The sequence below is a fragment of the Bos mutus genome, chromosome 14, assembly GCF_027580195.1.
Source record: "Bos mutus isolate GX-2022 chromosome 14, NWIPB_WYAK_1.1, whole genome shotgun sequence".
NCBI lineage: Eukaryota > Metazoa > Chordata > Mammalia > Artiodactyla > Bovidae > Bos > Bos mutus.
Window position 1 is genome coordinate 8500000 of NC_091630.1, and position 20021 is coordinate 8520020.

General features: G+C 41.9%; 1 protein-coding gene across 4 annotated transcripts in view; it reads right to left on the reverse strand.

Annotated features, from left to right (window-relative positions):
- TMEM64 (transmembrane protein 64) overlaps window positions 1-18890 on the reverse strand; it is a 45983-nt gene extending 27093 nt beyond the window's left edge. For 2 of the 4 annotated variants that reach the window (XM_070382930.1, XM_070382929.1), the window contains exon 1: window positions 17528-18890. In XM_070382930.1, the coding sequence (XP_070239031.1) occupies window positions 17528-18328 (801 nt within the window). In that variant the 5' untranslated portion in view covers window positions 18329-18890. The remainder of the gene's footprint in view (window positions 1-17527) is intronic. The other 2 variants (XM_070382928.1, XM_005888297.3) reach the window with 2 other exon arrangements.
- Between the last annotated feature and the right edge of the window lie 1131 nt (window positions 18891-20021).

A 20021-nucleotide genomic window follows, 5' to 3' on the forward strand; every position in this document is an offset into this window, starting at 1 on the left:
CTGCTTCCTTAATTGTTTCTTTGTGTACATGTGACTATGTATTCTTTGGCTATTACAAATTGTTTAAAACCTGTATGAAAACCTTTGTGTATAACCTGTATGGGAGTCAGTATCTAAACTATTTCCAGTAAATCCATCTCATGGTATTCATGCCCTTGTGTAATCCTCTGCCCTAGAGTGTGGGCTGGACCTAGAGCTTTCTTCTGGCAAATAGACTATCACATAAGTGATGAGATGTTAGTTCCAAGATTAGGTTACAAAAATAACAAGACCTCCATCTCTCCCTCAGGAAGGTAAGTTACCATGCTGTAAGTAGCTCTTTGGAGAGGTCTCTGCTACAGCAAGGAATTGATGTCTTCAGCCAAAAGCTAGTAAATGCCTAAGAGCTGCCAACGGCCACCTGAGAGCGCCTGGAAGCAGATTCTTCCTCAGTTGTGTCATAAGGTGGCTGCAGCTCTGGTCAACATCTTGAGTACTGTGAGACAACCTGAATTAGAGGCACCTAGCTATTCTGTGGGCTTCCCTGGTAGCTCAGTTAGTAAAGAATCCGCCTGCAATGCAGGAGATCCAAGTTCGATTCCTGGATTGGGAAGATCCCCTAGAGAAGGGATAGGCTACCCACTCCAATATTCTTGGGCTTCCCTTGTGGCTCAGCTGGTAAAGAATCTGACTGCAATGTGGGAGACCTGGGTTCGATCCCTGCGTTGGGAAGATCTTCTGGAGGAGGGCATGGCAACCCACTACAGTATTCCTGCCTGGAGAATCTCCATGGACAGAGGAGCCTGGTGGGCTACAGTCCACGGGGTTGCAAAGAGCTGGACATGACTAAGCAACTAAGCACAGCATAGCTATTCTGTACAGGAATTCTCGACTGACAGAAGCTGTGAGATATTAAATGTTTATTAAGCTATACAGTCAGCAAAAACAAGACCAGGAGCTGACTGTGGCTCAGACCATGAACTCCTTATTGCCAAATTCAGACTGAAATTGAAGAAAGTAGGGCAAACCACTAGACCATTCAGGTATGACCTAAATCAAATCCCTTACAATTATACAGTGGAAGTGAGAAATAGATTTAAGGGCCTAGATCTGATAGATAGAGTGCCTGATGAACTATGGAATGAGGTTCGTGACATTGTACAGGAGACAGGGATCAAGACCATCCCCATGAAAAAGAAATGCAAAAAAGCAAAATGGCTGTCTGGGGAGGCCTTACAAATAGCTGTGAAAAGAAGAGAAGTGAAAAGCAAAGGAGAAAAGGAAAGATATAAACATCTGAATGCAGAGTTCCAAAGAATAGCAAGAAGAGATAAGAAAGCCTTCTTCAGCAATCAATGCAAAGAAATAGAGGAAAACAACAGAATGGAAAAGACTAGGGATCACTTCAAGAAAATCAGAGATACCAAAGGAACATTTCATGCAAAGATGGGCTCGATAAAGGACAGAAATGGTATGGACCTAACAGAAGCAGAAGATATTAAGAAGAGATGGCAAGAATACACAGAAGAACTGTACAAAAAAGATCTTCATGATCCTGATAATCACGATGGTGTGATCATTGACCTAGAGCCAGACATCCTGGAATGTGAAGTCAAGTGGGCCTTAGAAAGCATCACTATGAACAAAGCTAGTGGAGGTGATGGAATTCCAGTTGAGCTATTTCAAATCCTGAAAGATGATGCTGTGAAAGTGCTGCACTCAATATGCCAGCAAATTTGGAAAACTCAGTAGTGGCCACAGGACTGGAAAAGGTCCCTTTTCATTCCAATCCCAAAGAAAGGCAATGCTAAAGAATGCTCAAACTACCGCACAATTGCACTCATCTCACACACTAGTAAAGTAATGCTCAAAATTCTCCAAGCCAGGCTTCAGCAATACGTGAACCGTGAACTTCCAGATGTTTAAGCTGGTTTTAGAAAAGGCAGAGGAACCAGAGATCATAGAAAAAGCAAGAGAGTTCCAGAAAAGCATCTATTTCTGCTTTATTGACTATGCCAAAGCCTTTGACTGTGTGGATCACAATAAACTGTGGAAAATTCTGAAAGAGATGGGAATACCAGACCACCTGATCTGCCTCTTGAGAAATTTGTATGCAGGTCAGGAAGCAACAGTTAGAACTGGACGTGGAACAATAGGCTGGTTCCAAATAAGAAAAGGAGTTCATCAAGGCTGTATATTGTCACCCTGCTTATTTAACTTATATGCAGAGTACATCATGAGAAACACTGGACTGGAAGAAACATAAGCTGGAATCAAGACTGCCGGGAGAAATATCAATAACCTCAGATATGCAGATGACACCACCCTTATGGCAGAAAGTGAAGAGGAACTGAAAAGCCTCTTGATGAAAGTGAAAGAGGAGAGTGAAAAAGTTGGCTTAAAGCTCAACATTCAGAAAACGAAGATCATGGCATCTGGTCCCATCACTTCATGGGAAATAGATGGGGAAACAGTGTCAGACTTTATTTTTCTGGGTTCCAAAATCACTACAGATGGTGACTGCAGCCATGAAATTAAAAGACACTTACTCCTTGGAAGGAAGGTTATGACCAACCTAGATAGCATATTCAAAAGCAGAGGCATTACTTTGCCAACAAAGATTCATCTAGTCAAGGCTATGGTTTTTCCTGTGGTCATGTATGGATGTGAGAGTTGGACTGTGAAGAAGGCTGAGCGCCGAAGAATTGATGCTTTTGAACTGTGCTGTTGGAGAAGACTCTTGAGAGTCCCTTGGACTGCAAGGAGATCCAACCAGTCCATTCTGAAGGAGATCAGCCCTGGGATTTCTTTGGAAGGAATGATGCTAAAGCTGAAACTCCAGTACTTTGGCCACCTCATGCAAAGAGTTGACTCATTGGAAAAGACTCTGATGCTGGGAGGGATTGGGGGCAGGAGGAGAAGGGGACGACAGAGGATGAGATGGCTGGATGGCATCACTGACTCGATGGACGTGAGTCTGAGTGAACTCCGGGAGTTGGTGATGGACAGGGAGGCCTGGCGTGCTGCGATTCATGGGGTCGCAAAGAGTCGGACACGACTGAGCGACTGATCTGATCTGATCTGAAGCTATTCAATTTTGGAGTCATCTGTTACACAGCAAGAATAATAGAATATGCAACTCCATATTATAGGATAGATCATTAGGAATGGAGTAACTAGATCAAACAGTAAAAACTGCTTTCCCAAAAAGTTCACACTGATTGACATTCTTATCAGTGAGTAATGTATGTGTGACCATTTCATCATACTCTGGCCAATTAAAAGTTTTAAATTTTAATCCTCCTTAGTTCCATGGGGTTGCAAAGAGTCAGACATGACTGAGCATGCACACATGCATTAGTTTGAGAGGGGTAAAAATGATTTCAATTATTGTTTAATCTGGCTTTCCTTGTAGCTCAGTCAGTAAAGCGTCTGCCTGCAGTGCAAGAGATCTGGGTTCGATCCCTGGGTAGGGAAGATCCCCTGGAGAAGGAAATGGAAACCCATTCTAGTATTCTTGCCCGGAAAATCTCATGGACAGAGGAGCCTGGTGGGCTGCAGTCCACGGGGTCACAAAGTTGGGGGCAACTGAGCGACTAACACTTCCTTACTGTAATTTTAATTTACGTTAGTTTTAAATATGCACTTTTCTATTTACATTTCTTTGATGGCTTTATTTGTTCACATTTATTCATTTTTACTGAAATGTTAAAGTGTTTTCTTATTTATTCATGACATTTATTCTTTGTATAAAAAGGCAACCTTTGCCCATGCTGTATGCTAAGTTGCTTCTGTTGCGTTAAGACTCTTTGCAAACCTATGGACCACAACCTGCCACGCTCCTCTGTCCACAGGATTCTCCAGGTAAGAACACTGGCGTGGGCTGCCATATTTTTCTCCAGGGGATCTTCCAGATCCACAGATGAAACCCACATCTCTTATGTCTCCTGCACAGGCAGGCAGGTTCTTTACCACTACTGTCACCAACTTTTGTCCATAATATGTAGCAAGTATTTTCCTCTGAACTGTCTCCTATTTTTTGTTTAGACATACAAACATTTCTAAATTTATATAACCAAGTATTATTGTTTCCTCTGATCTTCCATTGCTTTTAGCTTCAGAAAGTCTTTTCAGATCCCATTATTAAATTTCTCCCTATATTTCTTTTCTCAGTATATTTTCCTCTTTAATATTTACCACCAATTCCTTCTGCAATTTATTAGAATTAAAGGTTGATGATATATCCTTACTCCTCCCATTCCCCAGTAGCCAATTTTCCTAGTATCATGTATTGAATAATCAGTAACTTCTTCAGCAACTTGTGATGTTTATTATAAATAAAGTTACTGTATTTAAAGGAGCCTATTTGGGGTTCTAATACTGTCCACTGATAATCTTTTATATATATTTTAAATTAGAGGATAATTACAATATTGTGATGGTTCTGCCATACATCAACATGTCTACTGATATCTTAAATCTTGTGTTGAAACCAAATTATTGTAAAGACTATCAGTTTAATATCTCACAAGGAATTTCTAACTTTCAAATTCCTTTTCTTACTCTTCTTTTTAAAACTTCCATAACTATTCTTACCTATTCATTTTTGCGAATACTTTTTAGGATCACTCTGTCATTCAAAAAACTAGTAAATATTATACTAGGATTAAGATAAATTTATAAATTAATCTGGATAGAGATGCAACCTCCAGAATATTCAGTATTTTTATCAAGAAATGTTTTTATAATAACTTTAAATCTTCCATATTTATTACTAAAATTTGGTGGTTTTATTTATATATATCAAGCATTTCTTATTAGTTTATTTCTAAATATTTTATGTTACAGATATTGTGTGTGTGTACTCAGGCACTTTAGTCATGTCTGACTCTTTGTGACCCTATGCACTGCAGCCCCTCAGGCTCCTCTGACCATGGGATTCTCCAGGCAGGAAAGAACACTGGAGTGTGTTGCCATGCCCTCCTCCAGGGGATCTTCCTGACCCAGGGATCGAACCTGCATCTCTTATGTCTCCTGCATTGGCAGGTGGGTTCTTTATCACTAGCACCAACTGAGAAGCCCATAGTTGTTACTACAGCCATTAATTTTGAGAATAACTTCCATATCTTTATCTGGGTATTGCTGTTATATAAGAAAGCTAGTGGCCACTTTATTAAATTTTATTTTTATTAATATTAAAATCTGGTGTTTTAATGAGTTATAGGTTATTCTACAACTGCAGTCTAACCTAAAATTATGTAAAGCTACATTCATCTCTACTCATAGGTGATTAGTAGCAGACACACCACTGCTGATTTAGAAAGAATTCTGCAGTGTGACTGGTTGTTAAGATTCTGCTAAACAATGACTGACTCGGTGACTGCAAGATGCTCTGGAAGGTATCTGCCAGAGATAGACACAATGACACAACTTTTACCTTGAAGAATTTGCACACTGACAAGTACACACAGGCAGAAGGGGAGCCTTGAGAAGAACTGCGTGGGAAGTATTACAGAGTAAACAGGGACTAAAATCTCTGTAGGAGTGGGGGCCAAAGGGCAACACTGTGGGATAAGAGGAATTTGAACTGAACGTCACAAGCTGAACATGGGCTTCACAGGGGAAGACGGTGGAACGGAGAAGGGAAGGGGTTCCAGGAAGGGAATGAATGGGGTCAGCATGGCACTCAGGGTGAGGGCAATGCAGGGTTATCAGTAGTCAGCAGTGTAGTCTGGAGTGTTTAAAGTGCAAGGCGCTCCTGCAGAACAAAGACAGGGCAAGTCTTTGAGAGGACACTTGGGGAATGAGTTTGTACTCAGCAGAAAAGCTCTGAGGAACGTAATCCAAGAATGACATGAACGGGGCTAAGTTTTAGGAAAGTTCCTCTGCCAGTTTGGGGCACTTGCAGTAATGGAAAAACTTTCTTTAGAATTAAACATGTCCAATGTATAAAGTAAGTAAATATGACAAAAATCAATGTCATAAAATTATATTATAGTAATATTATGTGTTATGCAAGTTATTTTCTAAGTAAGTATTTAAAATGTCAGAATGCAAAGCTTCAGTTCATAATCTTTAAATGTAATTAAAGTTTCCCTAAAGAAAATATATATTTGACATTTATGGATGACAGCAATAACATCTAAATGGCTATTTTAAGAACAGATATTATAAATCTGAAACAACTCTGCCACTTAACTCTTTTAATGAGACCTTTGTCCAAAGCATACATGAAAGTTTACCAAACCTTTCATTACCAAATCTCACCCTACAGAAAAAGGAAGTGTTATGATTTACATATAGTTCTTTTTTGAAAAGCTGCATAGCTAAATAAAGCAAAGAAACTAATTTCAGCCAATCACAGTAGAACTGTTTTGCTAGCACATCAAATAATTTAGCCAATATATCAAAATAATAATGTACACAGGCACACACAGTTTTCAAACTAAGTGTATTAAAGATAAACAAATTTTAAATTATCCTAATATCACATTTCCTATAAGCCAAGATCATACTCAGACATCTGCATCCAATCTTGGACAAACATAGTTAACGTACAGCACTTGATCTCACAAAGAGATCCATCCAACCTTCTTTCCCTAGAAAGCCTTTACCCATGGACATTCTGTAAAATCATTTATTTATTATCTTTCGTCCACACTGGCTCTCTCTAGCTGTGGTGAGTGGGGGCAGTCCTTGCCGTGCGGTGGGGGCGTCTCTTGTTGGGGAGCATGGGCTCTAGAGTGCGGGGGCTGCAGCAGCCGCTGCCCATGGGCTCCGAGCACAGGCTCAGCAGTGGTGGCAGATGGGCTTAGCTGCCCCACAGCATGTGGGATCTTCCAGGACCAAGGATCGAACCTGTGTGCCCTGCACTGGCAGGCAGACTCTTAACCACTGGTCCAGCAGGGAAGTCCTACCCACTGACTTTAAAAAATACGTCTCCTTATCCTACTTTCCCAAAAGACATTAAATGTGAACCCAGAATAATCCTACTGGGAAGTCCTGCCTATTATACCCTGGGGACTTGACTCAGGACTGTTTTCCTACTCCAAAGACTCAGAAATCTCAATCTAGGATGTCAGTGTTATCCTGCTGGTTAGCTTCTATGATCAGAAATACTTCAGTGTGGCTTTCAGGGATGGTGAATGCTCCCTGATTGCCACCCTCCCATACTTTCACAACTCCAGAAGCACCGTGAAAGCACACACATTCTTATGCCCAGAAGTACTGTGATTCACTTGCCTTGGTGGGTAAGGGTTACTGTAGAATATTACCACATACCAGACAGATCCTGAAAACAAAGTGCCCATCTGAAGGGAAGAAAAAAGAGGGGGAAAAAACCTTAATCTTAAAGAGTAAGAACTGATTCTTCACTGAACACACATTTTTGAAGCTGATAATAGAAGAACTCTTATTATTCTTATTATCACTTGAATGTACAGATGATCACTTGAATGCGCACTGAACCTCAGACACGGTACAAAGCACAGCTCCTCTGGCAACCCTGCCTACACAGTTCCTCTACCTTCTCCATTTACAACTGTTTACACAATGGCTTTACAGGCCTTAACAAACTAAAAAACTTTATCATTTTTACACAGAATATCTTGACACAGATCGAATGAAGAATATAAAGGTGATCTGTGTATGGAAGACCTCAAATTTTATCCATAGTTTTGTGAAACGACATTAGTTTTGGCAAATCACACCTTCCTGTAGAGGTGTGTTTCCTAGTTTATATAAAAGCAATGTTGGTTATTGACAAAGTTATATTAGTATAAATTTCAATTAAAACATATATTTAGTAATATTATGCATAAAAAATCATGAATCCCCATAATAATTTTTAAGGAATGGTCAAAAGAAGTTAAAGTGACTGCAGTTTGATCTTTTCATCTACTTATTACTGATGAATTATATTTTATAATGTATATCCTCAAAATACTATCAGTATTTCAGAAACAGAAAGGAGGGAGAAAGAGTTAACAAATGGCAACCAGCTTTCACTTCTAGAAACATGAAATTTTAAAAACTGCTTTAAGGAAAAATACTATCATTCTCTTCCCTCCTCAAAATACTCCTTTTCATGTTTCCAATCTTAGCTGCCCTACCTAGACAGACAGCACTCTTCCCTCATCCCCACAACCAATCATCTACTCTTTCTTACAGATTCTACCTTCTACGTCCATAAGAAATCTACCCGTCATCTGTTCCTATTCTTGTTCAGTCTCCTCCTCTCTGGTCTTGGTACGTTAGATCTACCCACCACCACTCACAACCTAAGTTAAATTTTGCAGATATCTTTTAAAAAAGGGCAAATCCAATCCCGCTTAAACTTTTTCCTATTGCCATAAGAATGAAGTTCAGATTCATCAACATGCAAAGTACAAAATGACTGTGCGGTCATGAAAGTCATTCTGTACTATACTTAATGATCAAAATGTTCATTACATTCAGTAAAAAGTCTCAGAAATCATTTACAACATTCACTCACAATGTTATATAAAGAAAACACATGCACTAATAAGTGAAAAGACTAGAAAAATAAACACTAAAATGCTGAATGTTTTCCTCCTTATACTTACTATACTTTTCAAAGTTTTTACAATGAATACTTATTCATAGGCAGAAAAAAAAACACTTTTAAAATAATTTTTAATAAGACTCTCTGCCTCCAAAGACATTTTAATCTAGGAAGGGGTAATAAGATATACTCTATTTGTTACTATGATACAATAGGCTAGATATACAGGTTTGTGAATTCTAACCCTATATACGACCATGAAAACCACAGAAGCTGGTGAGATGACTGAAGAGACACAAAGAGAACACAGTTTTAAGGAAGTAACAGCCAGCTATATTCAGTGATTCTGTGAGGTCTACGGATGAGGTGGCAAGGCATTTTTCAACTTGGTCCTTATATCTCAACCTTCAGACTTAATGACTCCAAGCTCCTTCAGAACAGGCTATGTCTCTGTCATCTATTCCATCTGAACTGTACCAATGGCAATGAATCAGGATACTTTAATAGTAAGAAGAATCAGTATGCTTTAACAGCAAGAAGAACTAATCATTAGTTAAGCTGGCACAGTGTGTATTGTGACTCATACACAGAATAAGACTTTAAGATGAAAAAACATTTTTATAAAACATACCATCACCAAACTGTTACATACAAAGTAATGTTAAATAGTTACTCAGAACATTTGTCTTTTTAAGAGTAAACTCTGAGACCCTGTCTAACCTCTCTAATTTTACAAATAATAATTGGAGGCCAGATCATTAAATGACTTCACCAAAGTCACACAGGACCTGAGACAGAACTAAATGTCCCCAAACAGTCCATGAGACTAAGATTTTACCATTTTTCTGGTCTCATAGTCACTCGTCAAAAAAATATTTTTATTTAACTGCAGTAAATTTCAGTTCAATTGTGAACTAAATTATTAGAAGCAATTTATCTTTTTCTTGATTACTCAAGGCAAATTCTAGGGAAATACAATACAGTTTAGTTATATTTGCTTCAACTCTGTTTTTAATCTTATTTTACCATCATTATTTTAGCCAGTACACCAGTTTAACAGCTCCCTGCCCTCCCCCCAAACAAGCAAAAACACTCTCTGTTGCTGCTTCTAACCTACTCGGGGCTAATAAAAATAGCCAAAGTAACTAACAGTTTGGTAACATAAAATTCTTCAAAATGGTTCTACTGAGAAGTGAGCCAGGCTGATGGGTCAGGACTTCTACTTTTATATTTACTCATTTCTTTTTTTTTTTCCTTTTATTTATCTTTTCATTTTACCCACAATACATACATACATACATATATATATATATATATATTTATTTATTTATTTAAAGGCTTTTGTTAAATACAAAGGTAAAAAGATATATATGGGAGCTTATGGGACTCTTCTTACAGTTTCAGGGGCTTGGACTTGGTGGTTATTTTACTACAGTGACTGTTTATAGCTCTAATGCAAACTTCTGTAAAGTCCAAGGTAGGAAATATTTTCGGCTTTGCAGGCCATAGGGGTTTTGTCACAACTACTCGACCTTGATGTTTTAGCTTAAAAAGAGCTACAAACTATACATCCACGAATAAGCATGGCTGTATTCCAATAACATTATTTACAGATGCTGAAATCTGAATTTCATGTAATTCTCACACACACACAAAACATTATTCTTTTGATATTTTTTCCAGTCATCTCCCTAGGATGATGCCTGATTCAACTGTGGAGAACCTGGCCCAGTGCGTGACACATGGGAGGTCCCAGGGCTAGTGCTCTGGAATTAGAACCAGGAGATCTCTGAGAAACCAGAAAGCTCTCTGCTGATCTTCTCAGATTAACAACAGAGCCTCAGGTAAATTCATGGCTCTACCATTTTCCAACTGCTAGGTAAATGGTACCTACCAGCTGCTAGGTACATGGGTCCTAGGCTATTTATTTCACCACTCTGCCTCAACTGCCTTAGTTCAATATGAGAATTAGGGTTCATATGAACATTAAGTAAGTAATGTGTACATGTTAGAACAACAGTGCCTGGCAACTACTAAGTACAACATAAAAAAATGGTTAACTTAAAAAGAAAAAAAAATTCTCTCAGTTTCAATGTCCTTATCTTGGAATGCAGAGGATGGAGAGAAGGAAATAGTAAGTAATGAGCAAGCTATACATTTTATCACAGCTATGCAGCAGGTAATGGCAAACACATTTCACAACAGAAAGCATGGCTCGAAGAGTAGCTCAAGATGTCAGAGTAAAGGTCAGAACTAAGTCTGACTTCAAGTATGTGATATTTTGTCCTCTATGTAACTGCCTGTAAGTCACTGGTAACTCCTCAAAGTTATGATTAAACGATAGTATATATGTAAAATATATGTAAATTTTCTCTACATCCTGTAAAGTGTTATACAACATATGATCAAGAGGATCTTCCATGCTATGTTTTATGCTTTTATTTGAGGTTTCAACCATGAAAACATTTCCCATGTGGAATTAAGTTTTTCTATGATCAAAGTGAAAAAAGAGAATAATTTTTAGGCTCTCCTGTGGAACAACAGTAACAACAACATCAAACCCTTTTAGAAGTTGCAAGCACCAATATGCATACTGTTACCCATTAGAACCACTTATTATGTAATATATTTGGATTAACAGGGGCTTCCCTCCAAGCTCAGGCGGTGAAGAATCTGCCTGCAATACAGGAGACTCAGGTTCAATTCTTGAGTCAGGAAGATCTACTGGAGAAGGAAACGGCTACTTACTCCAGTATTCTTGCCTTAAGAATCCTATGGTCGGAGGAGCCTGGCAGGCTACAGTCAATTGGGTCACAAGAGTCGGACATGACTTAGCAACTAAACCGCCACCAAACCACCATATTTGGATTAAAGTTGATATTTCACAGGTGGTAGCTTTAAACTGTTGAAGTCCAGATATCTCCACGGGAGTATCTTACAAGAGACTTTACAATGATGCATTAATGCTTTCTAAATAGTTATTTTTATGAATGCTTACAGTTTTCAACTTTATCAACAAAAAGGAAATCCTGAAGTTTTGAGGCTACAGACAAAATCTGCTATGTTTAAGTCAGAAATAATCATGTTTACCTCTTAGAATGTTGAGGATGAAATACATTAACATATTAAGGGGTACTTAGTAATTGTGGAATGATAAGACAGAGAGGCTTGGAGAAGGCACCCCACTCCAGTGTTCTTGCCTGAAGAATCCCAGGGATGGCGGGGCCTGGTAGGCTGCCGTCTATGGGGCCGCACAGAGTCGGACATGACTGAAGCGACTTAGCAAGCAGCAGCAGCAGCAAGAGAGAGGCTAGAAGAAAGCTGAGGGTTGGGAAAATGTCCTGAGGGGAAAAGAAAACCCACTTGACGGTTTCCCTACATGGAGTACCAAGATTAGATTTGCATTCTACAAAGATCATTCTGGAGGGAGAAAAAACTGGAAATCCTTGCTGGAGACTAGATAGGAGGCTGAGGCTGAAATGCTGCCAGGGTTGTGGCAGTGGACTGGACTCAAGGATCTGGGAGGCAGGATCCAGAAGTCAAGGGCCAGAGTCAAAGACTACTGCCAAACACTCAACTTCTCGCTCCTTCCCGGCACACACATTGCCTCTGTGAAGTCAGCTGTGGCCATGCCACTTGTTCAGGCTAGTAAAGAGTGAGATTACTTCTAGGTGAAAGCATTAAAAATCAGTACAGAATTCACTATGTCACATACACCAAGTGAAAGACGGTGGCTCCGTCAACCTGGATCCCCAAATAAAAATAACATAAAGCAGAGACTCCCGACTCCTTCCCCAAAGCTGAACCTGGATCTGCGCCAAGTAAGGAAACAAACCTTTGCTTTTTTTTTTAATACTTAAGGAACATATATTTATGAGAAATCATGAGGAAAAATATGGCATCATATGCAATATAGAGTCTACTTAATTAAAACATTTTTTAAAGGATATATCATAAATGCTAGGAGCATATATAGCCCTCCAAATCATAAAAGTGGAATTCAAAATATAAATTAAATTTATCTCCCTTCACTATAAATAATAATATAAGCTGCACTTTTTACAAATCTTTTGCTTTTCAACCCAGTGAGGTTTGGGGGTTGTTGTTGTAGCGCCATTTAGCCTATCCTGAGTGAAGCAGTAAGAAACAGTCATTCTAGATATGTGCCCAGATAAGAACAGTACTTAGAAACACTCACAGACAACACATCTAGAAATCTGTCTTAATGTACAATAATACCTACAGATTCAAGATTACATCAAAAACGTTGGTAGATGGGGGCCTTTATTTCCCACAGGAAAAATGAGTACATTTTAAAAAGTAGAAATGATTCTAAAATGTACTTCAGAAATTATATTTCTTATGATCTAACAATTCATACTATAAAGTGTTATGTATTTAATTTCCATTTCAAAAGTGAAGTGTCAATTTGTTCATCCCTTTTTAGCGCACATGGGAGCAGGAAAGAAAGTTAAGAACAGACAGCAAGCAAGGGAGAGCCTTTTTCCTTCTTCTATATATTCATCTTTTACAATCGGCTCCTGCCTCTAAAATATAAAAACTACCTCCACCATAATAATAATTGATATTAATTTTTGAGAAATGAGCATGTGCCAGGCAAATACTCAATGCCTTCCCTGCATTAGCTTATTTGAGCCTCATAACTCAGCATAGATTGTCAAGGACTGTCTATTTCCAAACCCTGTGCCTCTCATGACCATTACCTTTCCTCATGAGCATTGATTAAAGGTCAGTCAATCATGGACACTGAAGATGAGTTTTAACTGGAATGGAGAGGAGGAAGGACAATTTTAAAAGACAGGTAGGGAAGAAGAAAAAGAAATATGCCTGGAAAGGGGGCAGCTTTGGGTAGCCATAGGGGTATAAGGACAGAAAGGATAGAATCAGAAAGAGGTTCTAGAAGGCAGAAGCAAAAGCCAAGCTAAAATAAAAATCAGCATTAACTAAGCTTTTTTTTCACTCACATACCCTGGGTGAATTTAGTAAACAGTTTCAGTTGCAGAAGCTATTATGTAGATAGTTAAAAACAAGAAATGAACAAGATATAATAGACTATATCCAATAGGTCCACAAGCCACCTTGCTTAAGGCCAAGAGTGAGAGTTTGACACAGTACCATGAACTTTTTCAGATAATCTGGGGTTTATAACTCAGCTCCACCACTTGGTCCTTAGAGACCCTTCATGGATTACACTCTTGTCAAGGCAAAGGGGCCTATGTAACTCAGTGAAGCTGTGAGCCTGCTGTGCAGGGCCACCCAAGATGGATGGGTCACAGTGAACAGTTCTGACAAAACGTGGCCCACTGAAGGAGGAAACAGCAAACCACTCCCGTATTTTTACCACGAGAACCCCATAAACAGTATGAAAAGGCAGAAAGACAGGATAATGGAAGATGAGCGCCCCAGGTCAGAAAGAGAAGAAAGAAAGTGAAGTCACTCAGTTGTGTCCAACTCTTTGCGACCCCATCGACTATAGCCTACCAGCCCCCTCTGTTCATGGGATTTTCCAGGCAAGAGTACTGGAGTGGGTTGCCATTTAAGGAGTCCAATAAGCTACCGGGAAGAGAGGAGGGCAATTACTCATAACTCCAGAAAGAATAAAGCGTGGAAACGATGCTCAGCTGTGGATGTGTCTGGTGGTGAAAGTAAAGTCCAATGCTATAAAGAACAGCATTACATAGGAACCTGGATTGTGGTGCTGGAGAAGACTCTTTAGAGTCCTCTGGACTGCAAGAAGATCAAACCAGTCAGTCCTAAAGGAAATCAACCTTGAACATCCATTGGAAGGACTGATGCTGAAGGTGAAACTTCCATACTTTGGCCACCTGATGTGAAAAGCCAACTCATTGGAAAAGACCTTGATGCTGGGAAAGATTGAAGGCTAAAGGAGAAGGGGATGGCAGAACATGATATGGTTAGATAGCATCAATGACTCAACGGACAGGAATATGAGCAAACTCCAGGAAATAGTGAAGGACAGAGGAGCCTGGCATGCTGCAGTATGTGGGGTCACAAAGAGTCGGATATGACTTAGCTACTGAACCATCACCACCATCACCACTTGGTAGCTGGGTGATCTTGAACAAGCTCCCAGATGCCTCCATGTCTTCCTCAGTTAAACTATGCCAATAATACCTATTTCAAGAGGCCAGTTTTCTTTTTTCCTTCTTTTCTCTTGACCCCACAAGGCCAAACTGAGATCTGCCTCTTGTCAAGTTCGTTTTCAATTAATTACCTTAAATTACTTCCAAGTACAAAGTATAAATTACATGTTTAATATATTTGATTATTTTTTAAAACTTATATAGTTTTAATTAACAAATTATAATGAGCCCACATTATATACCCAGGACAAAATATAAAATGAAGAAATGGAGTCATGGGTTAAGACTCTATCTGCAAACAATTATTTAGTACCTAGGTGATCCTGGATAATAACAACAGTAATGACGACATGAAATTAAAAGACGCTTACTCCTTGAAAGGAAAGTTATGACCAACCTAGACAGCATATTAAAAACCAGAGACATTACGTAGTTGACCATTACTTGGTCTGTCTAGTCAAGGCTACGGTTTTTCCTGTGGTCATGTATGGATGTGAGAGTTGGACTATAAAGAAAGCTGAGCAAGCGTCAAAGAATTGATGCTTTTGAACTGTGGTGTTGGAGAAGATTCTTGAGAGTCCCTTGGACTGCAAGGAGATCCAACCAGTCCATCCTAAAGGAGATCAGTCCTGGGTGTTCATTGGAAGGACCGATGCTGAAGCTGAAACTTCAATACTTTGGCCACCTGATGCGAAGAACTGACTCATTTGAAAAGACCCTGATGCTGGGAAAGATTGAGGGCAGGAGGAGAAGGGGATGACACAGGATGAGATGGCTGGATGGCATCACCGACTCGATGGACATGAGTAAACTCTGGGAGTTGGTGATGGACAGGGAGGCCTGGTGTGCTGCAGTTCATGGGGTTGCAAAGAGTTGGATGTGACTGAACTAAACTGAACTGAATGACGACAAAAGCCAGAATGTTTGTTATTCCAGGCTTAGTAGCATTTATTTAAGCAACTGTCTCAATAATCCTATAAAGAAGGTAACATTACCTTCCCATTTTGCATATAAGAAAGTGAACCATAAAGAGGATAAGCAACTTGACCGAGGGGCAACAGATTCATATTCTATGGCGAATTCTATGGAGACAGCAGAATTTCAGATCATCAGCCCTGTGTTCCGGACTATTAGATAATAATCTATAATATACGTATAATCACTCTCCATAGAACTAGTTTAAAGATTAGAAATAATATGTGGAAGCAGTCCAGGACAGTAGGCACACAGTTGGTAGACAAGAAAATGCACAAGGAAATAAGCTATACTGGAGAGGATGCAAACTAACAGAATGAAACTATTCAGGTTCCTTAGTTCCAACCCTCTTTCAAAGTTTAAGGATACCTGATCGATTATTAGCCAAGGCTGGGTCAAAATTCAAGCTTATAGGAAGCTGTGAAAAGGTAAAAATTTAAGGGAGAGAACTTACTAAACCACCTGTAAACATCAAACTTTCCGTGTACAGAAAACGCCTTATCTATTTCCATGTCGCCTCAAGCCTCACTCTAGTCATTGCTGCAGTTGGTTAGAATCAACATGAGATTTGCAAAAGGCATTTAAAAAGAAAAGGGTAGGTTGGTTAGAAATATTCTTAACATAAAACAAAATGAGAAAGTTTCTAGAGATAACTATTTTTGAAACAAATTTGTCAGGTTCACTAATGATTCCTGTGGATTTGAGTGCTAAAACTCTTTCTTCACACAGAGTTTTTTTTTAGGTCTAGTTGGGTTGAGTTTCTGGGCATCTATATGAAAATTCTTTGAACTTCAGAATCACTGAATTTGAAGAACACAGTAACTAGTTTAACCCCTTCACCTTAAAAAAGAGGAAAGCAAGGGCACATAGCCAGTGGTAAAGAACCTGCCTGCCAATGCAGGAGACATGAGAGACACAGGTTCGATCCCTGGGTCAGGAAGATACCCTGGAGAAGGGAATGGCAACTCATTCTAGCATTTTTGCATGGAGAATCCCATGGACAGAGGAACCTGGTGGGCTACAGTCCATGGACACAACTGAAGTGACTTAGCATACAGCATGCGCTGAAGACACTAAGTTTGTAAACACTGGATCCTTTTTTTCCCCAATGGGATGGTCCTCAGTAGCAGAGTTCCATTCTTCAATCATTTACTAGCAGTGTTTCCATTACTCAATCATTTACAACGCGATGTACATTAGTTAAAAACACCTTAACTGAATAAGCAAAGGATATGAATACAAGACAAAAAAAAAAGTGTACAAGGTGTATAAAAAGACATATATTCTCAATTGGGAAAAAGGTTACCTGTCCAATTTTGCTTTATCTACTACCAAGTGATTTTAAAATGAATTCCTCCAAAGAAAGGTAAAAAGGAGGCTCCCCCTTATTACACTGTATTAAAAAAGCAAATTACTCGATGAAAAAAAATCCTATTAAAAATTTTAGGAAACTCCAAAATAGAGTCCACTTTCTCCTCTATTTACCCAAACTCTTCCGTTAGCCCCACATTGTTAAAAACCTGAGCTAAAATACTGGATGCATTTTGGCAAGTTAGAGGGAAAGCCAGCCTTTATTTATTCCCTGACTGGTGCGACAGCTGCTACAGAGTAAGATGACAAATGTTTAAAATAGCTATTTCTACTCCTCTCCTCTCATAGTTGAGAGAGCTCATTTCTAACCAAATTCATATGTCAAAAAAGGAGTAGTTCTTTCTCTACCAAATCTCCTATTGAGGGGGCCCGACACAGATTGGCTTTATCTGTTTGAAATGTCTCAGGGTACGTCAGAAAGTAATTTCCACTTCTGTTAATGTCACTCCTCTGCCGGCATTCCACAGGACGGAGCACCCTCCCAGGGCCGCCCCAAGATCGCTCAAAACAAACAAAAAGACTTGGGAGAACAGCCCAGTGGCACGCCACTTACCGAGAACACTGCGTTCTGCAGCCCGAAAGGTATGGGGGTGAGCCTGGCCAGCGCCACCACTTTGAGGCCGCTGCCCCCCTCCACGACGCGGATGACGGCGCTGAGTTTCTCGCTGCTCTGGATCCTGGCGGCTACCCAGGCGGTGAGCAGCCGCTTGCAGACCACGTGGGCGATGAAGGTGCCAATGAGGACGCCCACCACCATCAACCCCATGCCCAGCACGAAGCCGTACAGGTAGCCGGCCGCCACGTTGAGCACGATGTAGCCCCAGCCGCAGGGGAACGAGACCACGATGAAGCCCACGACGAAGAGCAGGACCCCCAGCAGCGAGTCGAGGCTCTCGGCCCAGAGCAGGAGGTGCTGCAGGTAGCGGCGGACCAGGGCCAGGGAAGCGAAGCACACGGCGGCCAGCACGCAGACCAGCACCAGGCTCCGGCACCAACAGGTGCTGCCGAGGCAGCAGCAGCGCCAGCTTCTCACCTCGGCCACGTCGACCACCACGCCGCCGCCCCCCGGGCCGCCCGCTAACGCCCCGCCCGGCCCCGGCAGCTCTGAGGCGTCGGAGGGAGCGTGGCGCTCCAGACAGGCGCCGAGCAGCGCCCCCGGGGCGGCCGCCGCCACCGCCGCCGCGCTCGCCCCGCCCCCGCGCGGAGGCAGACGCTCCGCCGGGCCGTCCCCGCCGGCCGCCCGCGGCAGGGCCCAGCCGGCTGGCGGCGGCGGCTCGGTGTGGCCCGGGAGGGCGGCGGCGTACTGCAGAAGCCGGGGCAGCGACTGGAGCAGGCTGCCGCCGGCGCTCCACATGCCTCGGCCCAGCGCCGGGCCCTCCTCAACCGGCTTGCGGCTCCGCCGCCGCGGCGGCCGCGCTAGTCAGGCGGCGGACCTTCATAGCGCCCCGCGCGCGTGGCCTGACTCGCCGCGTTCTCTCGAGGGGCAGGAGAGGGCCTCAGGGAAAAAAAGCTGAGGGCTCGCTGACGGAAGGATGACGCCGTGAAGAGGGAGAAAACTCCCGACGCCACACAGTGGAGGCCGCCTCTCCGGGGGCCGAGGGGGCGGGGCGTCAGCACGCGGGGGCGGGGCCTGGCTCGAGCTATATTTGGCCCCGCCCCCGTGACGGACAGCGCCCCGCCCCCGCCAGGGTAATGAGGAGGCTGGGTAGCGGCGGCGTCTGGAGGGCTGACGCGCTGAGGGAGCCTCTGGGAGGAGAGAAACCGCAGAGACTATGGGGGCGCCAGAGAAGGACAGGGGCTGCAGTGAGGTGGAGAGTTGGGTAATGCGCGAGGAACCCTGCAGGGGCCTTCCCGGCCTTCCTAGGAGGCGCAGGAGTGCCTGCCTGTCAGGGCAGTGACAGGCCCGGTCCCAGTCAGCCAGCCGCTTGGATTCTCGCCCAATACCTGTTGGCTGTTTCTGCAGTAACCTCTGATCGTTTATATCCACAGCCACTGTGGTGATATTAGAGGGAAAAGAGTTCTTCATCTGCGTTAAGGAGGCTTTGCTCATTTTTACCTCCCCAGGTAGTGAAATCTCCGTGCAGGTTTCAGGTCGTCGTTTGGTACTTAAGGAACTTAAGGAATTAAGTATAAAAGCCCAACCTCGACAGAATGCCACTTCTGACCCAGAAGTCTTTAATTGAGCGCCAGACACCTGGGCTAGCGACTTCTCGAAAAGATACACCGAAGAACATTCTTAAGGATTAGCCGTACCAGATGACTCCTTCTCATGCTGCTTTCCTTTCTTTTTTTTCCTAGACTCTAAGGTTAGTGTTCCTCAGGCGCTCTTTCCTTCTATTTAGAGCTCGCCGAGCCCTCTCATCTGAGCTCATAGATTTGATCCCACTTGGTATAACCCCCAAGTCTATCTCTTCCGTCCCTCCCTTGCACTCCAGCCTGTGGACACACCTAGATGGAATTTCTGTAGGTACCTCAAACTCAGCATAGCTCTGGTGCAAAAAGGACATAGGAACTGGTCAAGGAATGATGCTAAAGCTGAAACTCCAGTACTTTGGCCACCTCATGCGAAGAGTTGACTCATTGGAAAAGACTCTGATGCTGGGAGGGATTGGGGGCAGGAGGAGAAGGGGACAACAGAGGATGAGATGGCTGGATGGCATGGCTGACTCGATGGACATGAGTCTGAGTGAACTCCGGGAGTTGGTGATGGACCGGGAGGCCTGGTATGCTGCGGTTCATGGGGTCGCAAAGAGTCGGACACGACTGAGCGACTGATCTGATCTGATCTGATCTGAACTGGTCAAGTCATTAACCCCTGAATCTTAGTATTTGTTTTTAAACTGCAAAATGAAGATGATAGTACAATTTTACCTCATAAAACTGTTGTGAGGATTAAATAAAATAATAAAGATACTTGACACTATTCCTGGAATCAGTATTCAGCCATGAGAAGGTATCTCATAGTTTAAAGTGTTGTTCCCCATAGATTTGCTCTTTCTTTTGAGTTTCTTGTCTCAGTGGACGATCTTCCAATTACCCGCCAAATA